Below are 18,103 nucleotides of genomic sequence, written 5' to 3' on the forward strand. Positions count from 1 at the left end.
GCCAGTCCTTCCTCCGCCACTTTGCTGACTCAAAGACCGAGAGGCTTTCTTGGGGTGCAGGTACCATGATCCCTTGGGCCCTAAGGGAATTTGTGTTGAGCTATTAGAGTGGGTGTATTCATGATGGGTGTACCTGAACATTTCTGGGCTCAACAGAACCGATTATCTTTATAACCGCGGCGCCTAGCACAGCGCCTGGTGCCATAAAAGTTTGCCGCGGGAACGTCCAAGACGCGGGTGCGGAGCCGGGGACGGCATAATTGGTTACGCGGCGCGGGCGCTGCGCTTTGACCGTAGGCGCTGGAGCGTGTGCGTTGCGCGCGCGCGCGCGCGCGGAGGCGGCTGCGTCGGGGAGCAAGAAGGTGCGGGCCCCGGGCGGGCGGACGAAGGGGGGGCTCTGGGCCAAGCCAGGTCTAGCCGGAGCGACTGTGCCCCGCCTCCTGGGCGGAGCGGGCGGCTCCCCCATGGTCAGAGCCTCGTGCCGGCTCGGCAGCGCCCGGACGCCGGGCCCAGCGCGTCGGCGCCCTGGCGTGCGGGCGTCTCACAGCCGCGGAGGGACCGCCGGGACCGTTTCAGCGTGGCGGCGCTGGTGCTGGCGTTGGTCCTGGAGGACGGCCCTGAGTGGTGGCTGGCGCCTGCCTCCCGGGTCTCTCCCGGCTACAGATGGAGTCGTCCCGCGGCCGCCAGCGGCAAGGTCGGCAGCTGCGAGGCCAAGGGAGACCCCAGGACACACGCAGCTGCCTCCCGGTGCGAGAAGACGACCCCGGCTTGAGAGTGAGGTGTGCTGGGCGGAGTGGGGAGGACCTCGAGGTGCCCCGGCAACCAACCGTGTTCTAACCAACTGGCAAGTGGGAAAAGTTGACATGGTTAGAGAACAACGGATCTTATCCACCTTCCTCTTTTTCACAGACTGGGGAACTCAGTCCACAGGGCAAGAGACTTGCTTTCCTAGGTTACACAGCTAGTAAGTGGCAGAGCTGGGACTAGAAACCCAATCTGTTTAAGGCTTTTTAAACCTACTGTCCTGACTGAAGTGAATACGAATAATAATACAAGTAATTATTATTGTATTGGATTTTGGAAAGTTGGATGGTGATACTCCTTTGGCATTCGAGACTATTAATATGACTCGTGCTGGAAAAAGTCACCCATGTTTTCTCTGGGCTTGGATTCCTCATTCCTTCATTCAGTGAACATTTGCTCCGCAGTTATTTGTGCGAGGCACTCTAACCGGATACTGAAAGCATAGAGCAAGCTTGTCCAATCCGTGGCTCAGTAGCCGCGTGTGGCCCAGGACAGCTTTGAATGCGGCCCAACACAAATTTGTAAATGTTCTTAAAACGTTATGAGAATTTTTTTTTTTTGGGGGGGGGCTTTTTTTTTTCTCATCAGCTAGCATTAGTGTTAATTTTATGTGTGGCCCAGGACAGTTCTTCCAGTGTGGCTCAGGGAAGCCAAAAGATCGGACACATGGTATAGAGAAAAACAAGAAGCATCCTTCCATAGCGTATGCCCCACAAGAGACAATTCCCGAGACCAGTAGCTGAGGCAGGTGTAGGTAGTGGATGGGCCATTTGATAGATGCCTGTGGAAGCTAAAGAAGGCGAATCGGAGGAAGGCAATCTGACCTGGGGAGTGGAGGAGAGAGGGGGAGGAGGTGGCATCCACCTGGATTTTTTAAGATTGAGTCATTTGGGGCACTTGGAAGTGGGCATTCCGGGTAGAAGGTTCAGTATTAACAAAAACAAAACAAAACTGTGCGTGTGAAGAATAATGGATAGTTTGGTTTGCCTAGAATGTAGGGATTAATAAGGGTGCCAGGAGTCTAGGGCGGAGGACCAAGATGGGGAGTCAGTGGTGGGAAGCCCTGGAAGATTCCAAGCAGGGCATGACAGTGCTGTGGCAGTGGATAGTTAATTCGGCCAAGGAGTGGAACCCTCATTTATAGCGTGAGAGTGTTGGACCAAGGATCTTTGCAGCCCTGAGAATCTATGAATTAGCCAATCTGGGAATACAGGGCTTCATGGAAACATCTCAGTGTAGGAGGATTAGGGATGGAAAGTGCAGCTGGAATGGGAAAAGGTCCAAACCAAATTAGAAGCCTTGGACTAGGGGTAGCCTGTGATCACCTGTGATTGTGTTTCACACTTCCAGTAACATTCTTGGGAGTAGTTGTTAAAAAAGGGCTCTTCCTGTTCCTGTAACTTGGGTGGCCTCTTAGGCATAAGCAGACGTTCATCAGCCTGTCCCTATAGGCAGGGAACATTTATTTCTTTTGATGCATCCCCAGGGACCAACATAGAGCTATAAAGACAGCAGCCTGTTTTGCCAGTTGGCCAGCTGAAATGGGAAATTTCTTACACAAAGGTTACAGACTTAACCTTCATGCCACTCTTTATTATAAACTATTCATACAATTGTTTGCAGATGGACTCTTAAAATGAAGCATTTTTTACCTTAAAGATTGTAGTAGATGATTTTATAAATGAGTCCTTAATTGGTTCTGTGTTTTCTCATACTTATGAAGCACTACATTACACAATATGCCTGAATGAAATTGGTAGATGTGCTCCATGTAAAATTTACCCACTTAGACAGGTTACAGATATTTGCCTAAAATCTGAGCCTGGGCACCTTAGAGATGTTCTAACCTCACCCGGAAACTCCCCAACAGGAAAGGTGCAGGGATTCTGGAGCAAGATTCCACTTCACTTTACCTTCTGGTTCTGCATATGAATATTTAAAAACTTCCTGTGGCGTTATATGAAATATGTATTTGCGTGCTTTTGCAGCTGCTCCATCTAATAGTATTTGAGAAGGGGAAAAAATGAAATGTTGCTTAGTAGAAATTCCTTCGTTTAATGATGTTAATCAATGGTATAAAAAAGGAGCATGGACTCTGGAATAAGAAGGGACACCTGTAATTGAATTCCAGTTGTGTCGCTTACTACCTGTGCGACTTCAGGTCTGGCACTTAACTCATCTGAGTCTCAGTTTCCTCATCTGTAAAATGGTCACCGCAATAATCAGCTCGCAGTTGTTGAACAGTCTAACAGAACAACCTGTCACCACTAGAATCCCACATGTTGGCCTTTTATAGCCACACCCACTTCCCTCCCACTGCCTCCTCCACTTCCTTAACTCATAGCAACCACTGTATGTTCACTATCTTTTTAAATAATTGTATCATTTCAAGAATGTTGTAAAAATGGAATCATATAGTGTGTGACCCTTTGGCATTGTGTGTTTTTATTTTTTCCACTGAGTATAATTCTCTAGAGGTACGTTCAGGTTGTTGCATATGTCAATAGTTTTTTCCTTTATTCCTAAGTAGTATTCCATGGTAGGCCTGCACGCAGTTTTTTTATTTTTTATTTTTTTAACCACGCTTTGAAGGTCATCTTGGTTGTTTTCACTTTTGGGATATGATGAATAAAGCTGCTATAAGCTTTTGTGTGCAGGTTTTTGGGTGGATATAAGTCCTCATTGTCTTTATTCTCAGGGGTAAATGCCTAGAAGTACAATTGCTGGATTATATAGTAGTTACAAGCTAAACTTTTAAAGAAGTTGCCAGACTGCTTCCAGAGTAGCTACACCATTTTACATTCCCACCAGCAGTGAATGAGTGATCCAGTTAATGACAACGATGACTCTGCATCACTGTCAACATTTGATGTTGTCACGGTTTTTTATTTTAGCTATTCTGATAGATGTGTAATGATATCTCATTTTTTTAATTGACAATGATGTATATTTATGGGGTACAATGTGATGTTTTAATCTATCCATACATTATAGAAATAATCAAACTAATTAATGTATTAGTTCATTTTCTGTTATAACAGATTTGTAACAGAATGACCAAAACTAAGTAGTTTATAAAGAAAATTAATGTATTTCTTACAGTTCTGGAGGCTGAGAAATCCAAGGTCAAGGGACCACTTCTTGTGAGAGCCTTCTTGTTGGTAGAGACTCTGCAGAGTCCCAAGGTGGTATAGAGTATCACATGGTAAGGGAGCTGAGTATGCTACCTTGCTCAGCTTAGGTCTCTCTTCCTGTAGTAAAGCCACTAGTTCCCTTCCCATGATAATCCTTTAATCCATGAACTCCTTAATCCAGTAATCCATGAATAGATTAATCCATTCATGAAGACAGAGCTCTCCTGATCCAATCACCTCTTCAAGGCCTGCCCCACTTCTCAATACTACCACATTAGGCATTCAGTTTCAACATGCATTTTGGAGGAGACAGACATTCAAACCATAGCACATACACATCATCTCACCAATTTATTATTTTTTGTGGTGGTAAGAATGTTAAAAATCTGTTTTAACATATGCAGTACATTATAATGTGTGGTCAGCATGCCATGCGATAAATCACTAAAACTTACTTCTTCAGTCTAACTGAAACTTTTTACCCTTTGATCCACTTCTTCCCTTTCCTCATTTCTCTCTCTTCCCTCTAGCCTCTGGTAATGACCTCTTTACTCTGTTTCTATGAGGTCAGCGTTTTTAGATTTCACATGTAAGTGAGATCATACTGTATTTCTCTTATGTTTCTGGCTTATTTCACTTAGCACAATGTTCCTCAGTTCCATCCATGTTGTCACTAGTGACGGAATTTCCTTTTGTAAAAGGCTGTATAGTTATTTCATTGTGTATATGTACCACTTTTTTATCCGTTTATCCATTAATAGGTTGCTTCTGTATCTTGACTATTATGAACAATGCTAAAATGAACATGGGGGTGCAGATATCTCTTCAACGTAGTGGCTTCAGTTCATTTGGTTATATACCCAGAAGGATGATTTCTGGATCATATGGTAATTCGACTTTTAGTTTTTTAGGAAACTTCCATACTATTTTCCAAAATGACTAAACGAAATTACATTCCCACCAACAATATACAACGGTTTCCTTTTCTCTACATCCTCACCAACACTTATCATTCATCATTTTGGTAATAGCCATTCTAACAAGCATGAGGAGATACCACATTGTGGCTTTAATTTGCATTTCCCTGATGATTAGAGATGTTGAGCATTTTTTTCATCTACCTTTTGGCTATTTGTGTCTCTTCTTTTGTAAAATGTCTGTTCAGATACTTTGCGCAGTTTTTAATTGACTTGTTTTCTTGCTACTGAGTTATATGAATTCCTTATATATTTTTCATATTAGCCCCATATCAAATGTGCAGTTTACAAATGTTTTCTCCCAATTCATGTGCAAGGAGAATCCTAATGTCATCAACAAACAGAAATACACTTCTTCCATTCCTATATGAACACCTTTTATTTCTTCTTCTTGCCTAATTGCTCTAGCTAGCACTTCCAGACTATGTTGAATAGCTGTGAGAGTGGGAATCATTGTTGTCTTTCTAATCTTTGAGGAAAAACTTTCAACTTTTTACCACCGAGCATGATGGTGCCTGTGGGCTTGTCGTATATGGCCTTTATTGTGTTAAGGTACATTCTTTCTATGCCTATTTTTTGAGAGTTTTGTAGCACGAATGGGTGTTGGATTTTGTCAAATGTTTTTTCTGCATCTACTGAGATACTTGTGTGGTTTTTGTCCTTCGTTTTGTTAATATGGTATATTTATTTATTAATGTATTTATTTATTTATTTTTGAGACAGAGTCTCACTCTGTCACCCAGGCTGGAGTGCAGTGGTATGATCTTGGCTCACTGCAACCTCCACCCACACCGAGCTCAAGCTATCCTCTCATCTCAGCCTCTCAAGTAGTTAGGACCACAGGCACATGCCACCATGTTAGCTTTTGGTATTTTTGTAGAGATGGGGTTTAGCCATGTTGCCTAGGCTGGTCTGGAACTCCTGGGCTCAAGATATCCATCTGCCTCGGCCTCCCAAAGTGCTGGGATTACAAGTGTGAGCCACAGTGCCTGGCTCATATTTATTGATTTATATATGTTCAACCATCCTTGCATCCCTGGGATAAGTCCCACTTAATTATGGTGAGTGATCTTTTAAATTTACTGTTGAATGCAGTTTGCTAGTATTTTGTTAAAGATCTTTGCATTTGTGTTCATCAGGGATATTGGCCTGTAGTTTTCTTGTGGTGTTCTTGCCTGGCTTTCATGTCAGGGTAATACTGGCCTCATAAAATAAGCTCTGAGGTAGTCCCTGTTTTACAGTTTTTTGGAAAAGCTTGAGAAGGATTGGTATTTCTTCTTGAACATTTAATGGGATTCACCTGTGAAGCCATCAGGTCCTGGGCTTTCCTTTGGTGGGAGATTGTTTATTACAATTCAATTTCCTTATTTATTATTGGTCTACTCAGATTTTCTGTTTCTTCCTGATTCAGTCTTGGGTTGCATGTTTCTAGGGATTCATCCATTTCTTCTGTGTTATCCAATTTCTTTGTATATAGCTGTTCATAGTAGTCTTTTATGATCCTTTATATTTCTGGGATATTGAAAGGAGTTAGCTTGCTTTAGGCAGACAGTAAGTAAAGGATCCTCAGAGAACCTCTGACCCACCCTACAAGTGCTTACACCAGATATTTTGTGCAGATAAGGGAACTTGTACAGGGAGCTTGTCTAAACATGCCCACAGTGGACTAAGGGCCCACATGTACACTGGAGGAATATGTGGAGCCACCAGAAATTCACGCCTTATACAGATAGGGAGCTCAGCCTCATCAGGTTATATATAAAGCCCTTATATTCAGCTGTGAGGGGGCAATGACCAACCTGCTTTCAGGACCCCTCTCTTTGCTGAGAACATTCCTTTTGCTTAATAAATTCTACTCCAGTCACTCTTCAAGTGTCTGCGTGCCTAATTATTCCTGGTCATGAGACAAGAGCCCAGACCTAGCTGAGGTAAAGAGTAAAAAATCCTGCATCAATATCAGTTGTAATGTCTCCTCTTTCATTTTGGATTTTTTTGGAGTTTTTCCTCTTTTTTTTTGTCTCAAGATATTTTTAAATTTTCCTTTCAATTTTTTATTTGACTCATTGGTTGTTGAGGGACATGTTATTTAACTTCCACATAGAGTTTTCCAAGATTCCTCCTGTTACTGATTTCTAGGTTTGTGCCATTGTGGTCAGAAGAAATACTCGATAAGATTTCAGTCTTCTTAAATTTGTTGAGATTTGCTTTGTTATATAACATATGATCTACCCTGGAGAATACTCCATGTGCAATTGAGAAAAATGTATGTTCAATTGTGGTTGGATGAAGTTTTCTGTAAATATTTGTTAGGTCCGTTTGGCTTATAGTTCAAGTCCAATATTTCCTTTTTGATTTTTGGTCTAGATCTGTCCAATGTTGAAAGTGGGACATTATTGTATTGCAGCCCATGTCTCTCATCAGATCTATTAATATTTGCTTTGTATATTTGGTGCTTTGATATTGGGTGCATATGTATTTATAATTGTTATATTTTCTTTATGAATTGACCCCTTCATCATTATATAATAACTTTTCATATCTTTCTGCAGTTTTTCACTTACAGTCTATTTTGTCTGATAGAAGTATAGCTACTCCCACTTTGTGTTAGTTTCCGTTTGTGTGGAATATCTTTTTTCATCCCTTCATTATCAGCTTATGTGTGTTCTTAAAGGTTAAGAGAGGTGAAGTTAATCTATTGTAGGCAGCATATGATTGGGTCTTTTTTTTAATCCATTGAACCATTCAATATATTGTGACTGGAGAATTTAATACACTTACATTCAAAGTAATTATTGGTAGGTAAGAACTTACTATTGCTATTTTGTTGTTTTCTGGTTAATTTGTAGATCTTTTGTTTTCTGTTTTCCTCTCTTGCTTGCTTCCTTTGCAATTTAATGGTTTTTTGTAGTGGTATGCTTTGAATTCTTTCTTTTTGTCTTTTGTGTATCTACTAAGAATTTTTCCTTTGTGATTACTAGGAGGCTTACATAAAACGTCTTGTACTAATAACAAGCTATTTTAAACTTAGAATTACTTCACTTTGATCACTTGTACAAACTCTAAACTTTTACTATCCCCTCCAACAATTTGTTTTTATTGACAATTTTTAAATAGTTTTTGTCATGTCCATTAGCAAAGTATAGTTGCTATATATGTTTTGAATAGTTTTTCTTCTTTTAACCTTTATATTAGAGGTATAATTTATTTTCATACTACCATTACAGTATGAGTGTTCTGTGTTTGACTATATACTTACTTTTACCAGTGAGTTTTTATTTTTATATATTTCCATGTTGCTACTTAGTGATATTTTCCTTCAATGTGAAGTGCCCATTTTAGTATTTCTTGTAAGGCAGGTCTAGTTGTGATAAATTCCCTCAGCTTTTGTTTATCTGAGAAAGTTTTTTTTAAAGCTCCCCTTCCTCTCTTCCTTTCTGAAGGACAGGATTGCTGAGTGTAGTATTCTTGGTTGGCAGGGTTTTTTTTCTTTTAGCTCTTTGACCATATCTTATTCCCTTCTACCCTGCAGGGTTTCTGTTGAAAGATCTGATGGGGGTCCCCTTTTATGTAACAAGTTGCTTTTCCCTTACAGCTTTCCTATCTTCTGGTTGTCTTTAGCTTTCCACAATTTGATTATAATGTATCTTGATGTGGTTTGCTTGGGATTCATCCTGTTAGGTGTTTGTTGAGCTTCTGGATTTCTGTTTCCTTCCCCACACTTAGGAAGGTTTTCGCAATTGCAGTAGATTCTCATTTAATGTTCATAGGTTCTTGGAAACTGCAACTTTAAGCAAAATGATTTATAGCAGGTTTTTGAATAACATCATTTTACTCAATGTCATTTCATTATGTTGATGAGAAAAAAATTCCTTTCATTATATGTTGTTTTGCTTTAAGTCAGTTTCCAAGGATCTATCAGTGACATTAAATGAGGACTTGCTATATTTCTTTGAATATACTTTCTGTCCCTTTCTCTCTTCCCTTTCTTGTACAACAATAATTCACATATTCTGTTTAATGCTGTCCACTAAGGCTGTTAGGCTGTTTCACTCTTTTTCATTCTTTTTTCTTTTCAGTCCTCAAATTATGATTTACCAACGACCTGTATTCAAGTTTGCTAATTCTTACTTCTGCTTGATTTATTCTACTGTTGAACCTCCTTATTGGTTTTTTCAGTTCAGTTATATTATTATTCAGCTTGATGGTTTGTTTCTTACTTTTTAATATTTTCTGTCTCATTGTTAAAGTTCCCAGTTTTTTCATGCATTGCTTTCCCTCAATAAGCATTGTTATGACTGCCCTTTTGAATTCCCTGTCAGATAAATCACATATTTACATTTCATTAGAGTCACTTTCTGGAAATTTAATTTATCTTGTTCTTTTATTTTGAACATATTTCTATGTTTCTTCATTTTCCTCCATTCCCTATGTTGTTTTCTGCACATTAGATAAAAGAACCACCTTTCTCAGTCTTGGTAGACTGGTCTTGTGTAGGAGATGTTCCTTTCCAATCAGCCTCATCAAAGATTGTTAGAATCCACTAACCTCTTTGTGCTTGTAAAATCTGCTATTTTTTATTCTTAGTGTCCCTTGCCCCCTGCCGCCAACCCAAATTAAAGAGTTTCAAGTCATTGCCTTGAGAGAGGTGGGATAGAAGCCAGTCCCTTGAAATTAAGCTGGAGAGACTGAGGTGTTAGTTGTGTGTTCCAGCTTCTTTTTTCTTTGCAGAGAAGCTTAGAGCAGAGTTTAATCTCCCACTCATTGTGCCCTATACCAAGGAGAATGTCTGAGGCGGATGCCTGTACGCTTGATAGACTGCTCACATTGAACCTGGAGAGATTGCTCCTGAACATTTTCAACTTAAAAAGCCACGTTTTTGTTCTTTGTTGTCTACGAGACTCAAAAATGAAGAACTCTGCCAACTCCCAGACTAGGAGCCTGTCTCTTGGGTGAAGGCTATAAAAGTTAGAGCACTCTGTGTGTGCAGAAAGTACTTCCGGAGAAAGTCTGCAGATCTGGATTTCTTGCTGGCACAAGCCAGAGAAAAAGGTGTAGGGGGAGTGACCACTCTCCTGTCTGAACAAGCAGAAATCTCACACCCTCCTGGCAGGGAGAAACTTCTGGTCTAGAGTTATTACTAAAGCAAGCCACAGGGGAAGGTGCAAGGAGTGCTCACTGTCCCTTTCAGACATGAAGAAGTCCCTGCCCTGCCCTATCCCCCTGCCCCCCGCCTTTTTCCAGTTGGAGATTAAAGGAGTTTATTTCCAGAACAAGTTAGGGGAAAAGGTTTGGGAGTGCCATCCCTCCCATTCTTGCTGGCAGAGGTCTCCAGTTTCTTTCAACAGAGAGATTGCTGGGCTGGATTGTTGCTGGAGCAAGCAGGGGAAAGAAGTGCAGTGAGTGCCTGTCTCCTGTTAAAGCAAGAAGTCTCAGATCTTTCTTGCAGGTAGAGTCTTCTAGTCTGGAGTTATCACAGAAGCAAGCCAGGGAAAAAGATACAGGAATGCCCTTTTTGCTTCTCAGGCATGGAGAGATCCCCCAGCTTCACTCTCACGAGAGATTGCAGAAATTTATCTCAGGAGCAAACCAGGCAAGAAAGCATGTTCTTGCTGGCAGAGGCCTCCAACCTCTTTCCCTTGAGAAATTGTAGGGCTGGAATTGTCACTAGAACAAACTTAAGGAAGAAGATGGGAATGTTATCCTTGTTTAGGCTCGAAGAGGTTTATTCTTTATTTGCTGTATAGGCTTCCAGATACCGGTGTATTAGAGACCAGAACCACATTGAACTACTGGAAAAGAATATAGCCAAACCCTTTCCAGGGAGAGACTGGAAGCTGGGCTGATCCTGGGCACTACAGCAGCTGACAGAGCTTACAAGGTTTGAAACCTCCCTTTGTTTTTTTGTGCTTGAGGGAAATCCTCCGATGCCTTTTCCCTGCTGTTTTTCAGACACAGTGATTTAAGAGCCAAGCCCTTTTAAAAGGATGGTGAAAGTTGAACATTAGGTGTATGACACAAGCCCCTCACTCCTTGGGACCATACTAGGAGTTGGGGTTTCCTTCCTGATTATAAGGCTCTGTGCACAGGGTGGGGTTTTTGCATGAGTGTATCTCCACTTTTCCTACCAATATTGATGTGGATATTTTCTTTGTCTAGTGTGTAGGAGTCTTTCAGCTGGATTCTGCCTTGCTTTTGGAGAGAAATGATCTGTGGGTAGGTGTTTCCTTAGTGTGTTTGTAGGAGAAGGGATAGTTAGGGAGCCTCCTATTACACCATTTTCCTGAGGTCCCCTTATTGTGGTTTTTTTTTTTTTTTATTATACTTTAGGTTTTAGGGTACATGTGCACAATGTGCAGGTTTGTTATATATGTATCCATGGGCCATGTTGTTTTGCTGCACCCATTAACTCGTCATTTAGCATTAGGTATATCCCCTAATGCTGTCCCTCCCCCCTTCCCCCACCCCAAACAGTCCCTGGAGTGTGATGTTCCCCTTCCTGTGTCCATGAGTTCTCATTGTTCAATTCCCACCTATGAGTGAGAACACGCGGTGTTTTGGTTTTTGTCCTTGCGATAGTTTACTGAGAATGATGTTTTCCAGTTTCATCCATGTCCCTACAAAGGACATGAACTCATCATTTTTTATGGCTGCATAGTATTCCATGGTGTATATGTGCCACATTTTCTTAATCTAGTCTATCGTTGTTGGACATTTGGGTTGGTTCCAACTCTTTGCTATTGTGAATAGTGCCGCAATAAACATACGTGTGCATGTGTCTTTATAGCAGCATGATTTATAGTCCTTTGGGTATATACGCAGTAATGGGATGGCTGGGTCAAATGGTATTTCTAGTTCTAGACCCCTGAGGAATCGCCACACTGACTTCCACAATGGTTGAACTAGTTTACAGTCCCACCAACAGTGTAAAAGTGTTGCTGTTTCTCCACATCCTCTCCAGCACCTGTTGTTTCCTGACTTTTTAATGATGGCCATTCTAACTGGTGTGAGATGGTATCTCACTGTGGTTTTGATTTGCATTTCTCTGATGGCCAGTGATGATGAGCATTTTTTCATGTGTTTTTTGCTGCATAAATGACTTCTTTTGAGAAGTGTCTGTTCATGTCCTTTGCCCACTTTTTGATGGGGTTGTTTGTTTTTTCTTGTAAATTTGTTTGAGTTCATTGTAGATTGTGGATATTAGCCCTTTGTCAGATGAGTAGGTTGCAAAAATTTTCTCCCATTCTGTAGGTTGCCTGTTCACTGTGATGGTAGTTTCTTTTGCTGTGCAGAAGCTCTTTAGTTTAATTAGATCTCATTTGTCAATTTTGGCTTTTGTTGCCATTGCTTTTGGTGTTTTAGACATGAAGTCTTTCCCCACGCCTATGTCCTGAATGGTATTGCCTAGGTTTTCTTGTAGGATTTTAATGGTTTTAGGTCTAACATTTAAGTCTTTAATCCATCTTGAATTAATTTTTGTATAAGGTGTAAGGAAGGGATCCAGTTTCAGCTTTCTACATATGGCTAGCCAGTTTTCCTAGCACCATTTATTAAATAGGGAAGCCTTTCCCCATTTCTTGTTTTTGTGAGGTTTGTCAAAGATCAGATAGTTGTAGATATGCAGCATCATTTCTGAGGGCTCTGTTCTGTTCCATTGATCTATGTCTCTGTTGTGGTACCAGTACCATGCTGTTTTGGTTACTGTAGCCTTGTAGTATAGTTTGAAGTCAGGTAGCGTGATGCCTCCAGCTTTGTTCTTTTGGCTTAGGATTGACTTGGTGATGCGGGCTCTTTTTTGGTTCCATATGAACTTTAAAGTAGTTTTTTCCAATTCTGTGAAGAAAGTCATTGGTAGCTTGATGGGGATGGCATTGAATCTATAAATTACCTTGGGCAGTATGGCCATTTTCACAATATTGATTCTTCCAACCCATAAGCATGGAATGTTCTTCCATTTGTTTGTATCCTCTTTTATTTCATTGAGCAGTGGTTTCTAGTTCTCCTTGAAGAGGTCCTTCACATCCCTTGTAAGTTGGATTCCTAGGTATTTTATTCTCTTTGAAGCAATTGTGAATGGGAGTTCACTCATGATTTGGCTCTCTGTTTGTCTGTGATTGGTGTACAAGAATGCTTGTGATTTTTGTACATTGATTTTGTATCCTGAGACTTTGCTGAAGTTGCTAATCAGCTTAAGGAGATTTTGGGCTGAGACAATGGGGTTTTCTAGATATACAATCATGTCATCTGCAAACAGGGACAATTTGACTTCCTCTTTTCCTAATTGCATACCCTTTATTTCCTTCTCCTGCCTAATTGCCCTGGCCAGAACTTCCAGCACTATGTTGAATAGGAGTGGTGAGAGAGGGCATCCCTGTCTTGTGCCAGTTTTCAAAGGGAATGCTTCCAGTTTTTGTCCATTCAGTATGATATTGGCTGTGGGTTTGTCATAGATAGCTCTTATTATTTTGAGATACGTCCCATCAATACCTAATTTATTGAGAGTTTTTAGGATGAAGGGTTGTTGAATTTTGTCAAAGGCCTTTTTCTGCATCTATTGAGATAATCATGTGGTTTTTGTCTTTGTTTCTGTTTATATGCTGGATTACATTTATTGATTTGCGTATGTTGAACCAGCCTTGCATCCCAGGGATGAAGCCCACTTAATCATGGTGTATAAACTTTTTGATGTACTGCTGGATTCTGTTTGCCAGTATTTTATTGAGGATTTTTGCATCAATGTTCATCAAGGATATTGGTCTGAAATTCTCTTTTTTGGTTATGTCTCTGCCAGGCTTTGGTATCAGGATGATGCTGGCTTCATAAAATGTGTTAGGGAGGATTCCCTCTTTTTCTATCGATTGGAATAGTTTCAGAAGGAATGGTACCAGTTCCTCCTTGTAACTCTGATAGAATTCTGCTGTGAATCCATCAGGTCCTGGACTCTTTTTGGTTGGTAAGCTATTGATTATTGCCACAATTTCAGAGCCCGTTATTGGTCTATTCAGAGATTCAACTTCTTCCTGGTTTAGTCTTGGGAGGGTGTATTTGTCAAGGAATTTATCCATTTCTTCTAGATTTTCTAGTTTATTTGCATAGAGGTGTTTGTAGTATTCTCTGATGGTAGATTGTATTTCTGTGGGATCGGTGGTGATATCCCCTTTTTCATTTTTTATTGCATCTATTTGATTCTTCTCTCTTTTCTTCTTTATTAGCCTTGCTAGTGGTCTATCAATTTTGTTGATCTTTTCAAAAAACCAGCTCCTGGATTCATTAATTTTTTGAAGGGTTTTTTGTGTCTCTATTTCCTTCAGTTCTGCTCTGATTTTAGTTATTTCTAGCCTTCTGCCAGCTTTTGAATGTGTTTGCTCTTGCTTTTCTAGTTCTTTTAATTGTGATGTTAGGGTGTCAATTTTGGATCTTTCCTGCTTTCTCTTGTGGGCATTTAGTGCTATAAATTTCCCTCTACACACTGCTTTGAATGTGTCCCACAGATTCTGGTATGTTGTGTCTTTGTTCTCGTTGGTTTCAAAGAACATCTTTATTTCTGCCTTCATTTCATTATGTACCCAATAGTCATTCAGGAGCAGGTTGTTCAGTTTCCATGTAGTAGAGCGGTTTTGACTGAGTTTCTTAATCCTGAGTTCTAGTTTGATTGCACTGTGGTCTGAGAGACACTTCGTTATAATTTCTGTTCTTTTACATTTGCTGAGGAGAGCTTTACTTCCAATTATATGGTCAATTTTGGAATAGGTGTGGTGTGGTGCTGAAAAAAATGTATATTCTGTTGATTTGGAGTGGAGGGTTCTGTAGATGTCTATTAGGTCCACTTTGTGCAGAGCTGAGTTCAATTCCTGGATATCCTTGTTAACTTTCTGTCTCATTGATCTGTCTAATGCTGACAGTGGGGTGTTAAAATCTCCCATTATTATTGTGTGGGAGTTTAAGTCCCTTTGTAGGTCACTCAGGACTTGCTGTGTGAATCTGGGTGCTCCTGTGTTGGGTGCATATATATTTAGGATAATTAGCTCTTCTTGTTGAATTGATCCCTTTACCATTATGTAATGGCCTTCTTTGTTTCTTTTGGTCTTTGTTCGTTTAAAGTCTATTTTATCAGAGACTAGAATTGCGACCCCTGCCTTTTTTTGTTTTCCATTTGCTTGATAGATCTTCCTCCATCCCTTTATTTTGAGTCTATGTGTGTCTCTGCACGTGAGATGGGTTTCCTGAATACAGCACACTGATGGGTCTTGACTCCTTATCCAGGTTGCCAGTCTGTGTATTTTAATTGGAGCATTTAGCCCATTTACATTTAAAGTTAATATTTTTATGTGTGAATCTGATCCTGTCATTATGATGTTAGTTGGTTGTTTTGCTTGTTAGTTGATGCAATTTCTTCCTAGCCTCGATGGTCTTTACAATTTGGCATGTTTTTGCAGGGGCTGGTACCGGTTATTCCTTTCCATGTTTAGTGCTTCCTTCAGGAGCTCTTTTAGGGCAGGCCTGGTGGTGACAAAATCACTGAGCGTTTGCTTGTCTGTAAAGTATTTTATTTCTCCTTCACTTATGAAGCTTAGTTTGGCTGGATATGAAATTCTGGGTTGAAAATTCTTTTCTTTAAGAATGTTGAATATTGGCCCCCACTCTCTTTTGTCTTGTAGAGTTTCTGCCGAGAGATCAGCTGTTAGTCTGATGGGCTTCCCTTTGTGGGTAACCCGACCTTTCTCTCTGGCTGCCCTTAACATTTTTTCCTTCATTTCAACTTTGGTGAATCTGAGAATTATGTGTCTTGGAGTTGCTCTTCTCCAGGAGTATCTTCGTGGCGTTCTCTGTATTTCCTGAATCTGAATGTTGGCCTGCCTTGCTAGATTGGGGAAGTTCTCCTGCATAATATCTTGCAGAGTGTTTTCCAACTTGATTCCATTCTCCCCATCCTTTTCAGGTACACCAATCAGACGTAGGTTTGGTCTTTTCACATAGTCCCAAATTTCTTGGAGGCTTTGTTCATTTCTTTTTATTCTTTTTTCTCTAAACTTCCCTTCTCGCTTCATTTCATTCATTTCATCTTCCATCAGCGATACCCTTTCTTCCAGTTGATCGCATGGGCTACCGAGGCTTCTGCAATCTTCGCGTAGTTCTCGATACTTGGCTTTCAGCTCCATCAGCTCCTTTAAGCCCTTCTCTCCATTGGTTATTCTAGTTATCCATTCTTCTAATTTTTTTTCAAAGTTTTTAACTTCTTTGCTATTGTTTTGAATTTCCTCCCGTAGCTCGGAGTAGTTTGATCGTCTGAAGCCTTCTCTCAACTCGTCAAAGTCATTCTCCGTCCAGCTTTGTTCCGTTGCTGGTGAGGAACTGCATTCCTTTGGAGGAGGAGAGGTGCTCTGCTTTTTAGAGTTTCCAGTTTTTCTGCTCTGTTTTTTCCCCATCTTTGTGGTTTTATCTACTTTTGGTCTTTGATGATGGTGATGTACAGATGGGTTTTTGGTGTGGATGTCCTTTCTGTTTGTTAGTTTTCCTTCTACCAGACAGGACGCTCAGCTGCAGATCTGTTTGAGTTTGCTAGAGGTCCACTCCAGACCCCGTTTGGCTAGGTGTCAGCAGCGGTGGCTGCAGAACAGCAGATTTTCGTGAGACCACAAATTCAGCTGTCTGATAGTTCCCCTGGAAGTTTTGTCTCAGAGGAGTACCCAGCCGAGTGAGGTGTCAGTCTGTCCCTACTGGGGGGTGCCTCCCAGTTAGGCTGCTCGGGGCTCAGGGACCCACTTTAGGAGGCAGTCTGTCTGTTCTCAGATCTCCAGCTGCGTGCTGGGAGAACCACTACTCTCTTCAAAGCTGTCAGTCAGACAGGGACATTTAAGTGTGCAGAGGTTCCTGCTGACTTTTTGTTTGTCTGTGCCCTGCCCCCAGAGGTGGAGCCTACAGAGGCAGGCAGGCCTCCTTGAGCTGTGGTGGGCTCCACCCAGTTCGAGCTTCCTGGCTGTTTTGTTTATACCTAAGCAAGCCTGGGCAATGGCGGGCGCCCCTCCCCCAGCCTCGCTGCCACCTTGCAGTTTGATTTCAGACTGCTGTGCTAGCAATCAGCGAGATTTCATGGGCATAGGACCCTCCGAGCCAGGTGCGGGACACAATCTCCTGGTGTGCCGTTTTCCAGGCCCGTTGGAAAAGCACAGTATTAGGGTGGGACTGACCCGATTTTCCAGGTGCCATCTGTTACCCCTTTCTTTGACTAGGAAAGGGAACTCCCTGACCCCTTGCGCTTCCCGAGTGAGGCAATGCCTCGCCCTGCTTTGGCTCGCGCACAGTGTGCTGCACCGACTGTCCTGCACCCAGTGTTTGGCACTCCCTAGTGGGATGAACCCGGTACCTCAAACGGAAATGCAGAAATCACCCGTCTTCTGTGTCGCTCAGGCTGGGAGCTATAGACTGGAGCTGTTCCTATTCGGCCATCTTGGCTCCACCCCCCATTGTGGTTTTAATTTTGCATTTTCCTAATGACTGATGGCTTCCTTGACATCTATGTATTTTCTTTGGTGAAATTAGTCTGTTTGCATTACTATAAAGGAATATTTGAGACTGCATAATTTATAAGGAAAAGAGATTTAATTGGCTCACAACTCCATAGGGTGTACAGGATGCATGGTGCTGGTATCTGCTTCTGGTGAGGGCCTCAGGAAGCTTACAATCATGGTGGAATGCAGTGGGGGACCAGGTGTACTCGATGAGAATGGGAACAAGGGGTGGTGGGAGGCACCACACTCTTTTAAACAACCAGATCTCTTGTGAACTCAGTGGTCACCAAGGGGTTGGCATTAGCCATTCATGAGGGATCCACTCCCATGATCCACATGCCTCCCACCAGACCCCACCCCCAACACTGGGGATTACATTTCAACATGATATTTGGCAGTGATAAATATCCAAACCATATAACCTACATTCTAATTGTATTGTTTGCTTTTTTATTGTTGAGTTTGAGAAGTCCTTTATATGTTCTATATACTAGTCCTTTCACAGATATGTGGTTTGCAAATATTTTCGCCCACTCTGTAGTCTTGTCTTTTCATCTTAACAGGATCTTTTGTAGTACAAAAGTTTTTAATCTTAAGGACTATCAATTTACCAATTTTTCCTGGTAAGGATCGTACTTTTGGTATCAAGTTTGGGAACTCTTTGTCTACCCTAGACCCTAAA

The 18,103-nt window shown here is 41.4% G+C and overlaps 1 protein-coding gene across 5 annotated transcripts in view; it reads left to right on the top strand.

Annotated features, from left to right (window-relative positions):
• Positions 1-368: 368 nt before the first annotated feature.
• PLAAT1 (phospholipase A and acyltransferase 1) overlaps positions 369-18,103 on the top strand; it is a 43,039-nt gene continuing 25,304 nt past the window's right edge. For 3 of the 5 annotated variants that reach the window (XR_004032363.1, XR_004032364.1, XM_030822993.1), the window contains exon 1: positions 369-866. Coding sequence is in view for 3 of the 5 variants with exons in the window: in XM_030822993.1 (XP_030678853.1) it covers positions 465-866 (402 nt within the window). In the remaining 2 variants the exon portion in view is untranslated. Of the gene's footprint in view, positions 867-3,877; positions 4,010-18,103 lie in introns of those variants that run through there. The other 2 variants (XM_003256666.2, XM_030822994.1) reach the window with 2 other exon arrangements.

This window comes from Nomascus leucogenys, chromosome 11, assembly GCF_006542625.1.
Source record: "Nomascus leucogenys isolate Asia chromosome 11, Asia_NLE_v1, whole genome shotgun sequence".
Lineage (NCBI taxonomy): Eukaryota > Metazoa > Chordata > Mammalia > Primates > Hylobatidae > Nomascus > Nomascus leucogenys.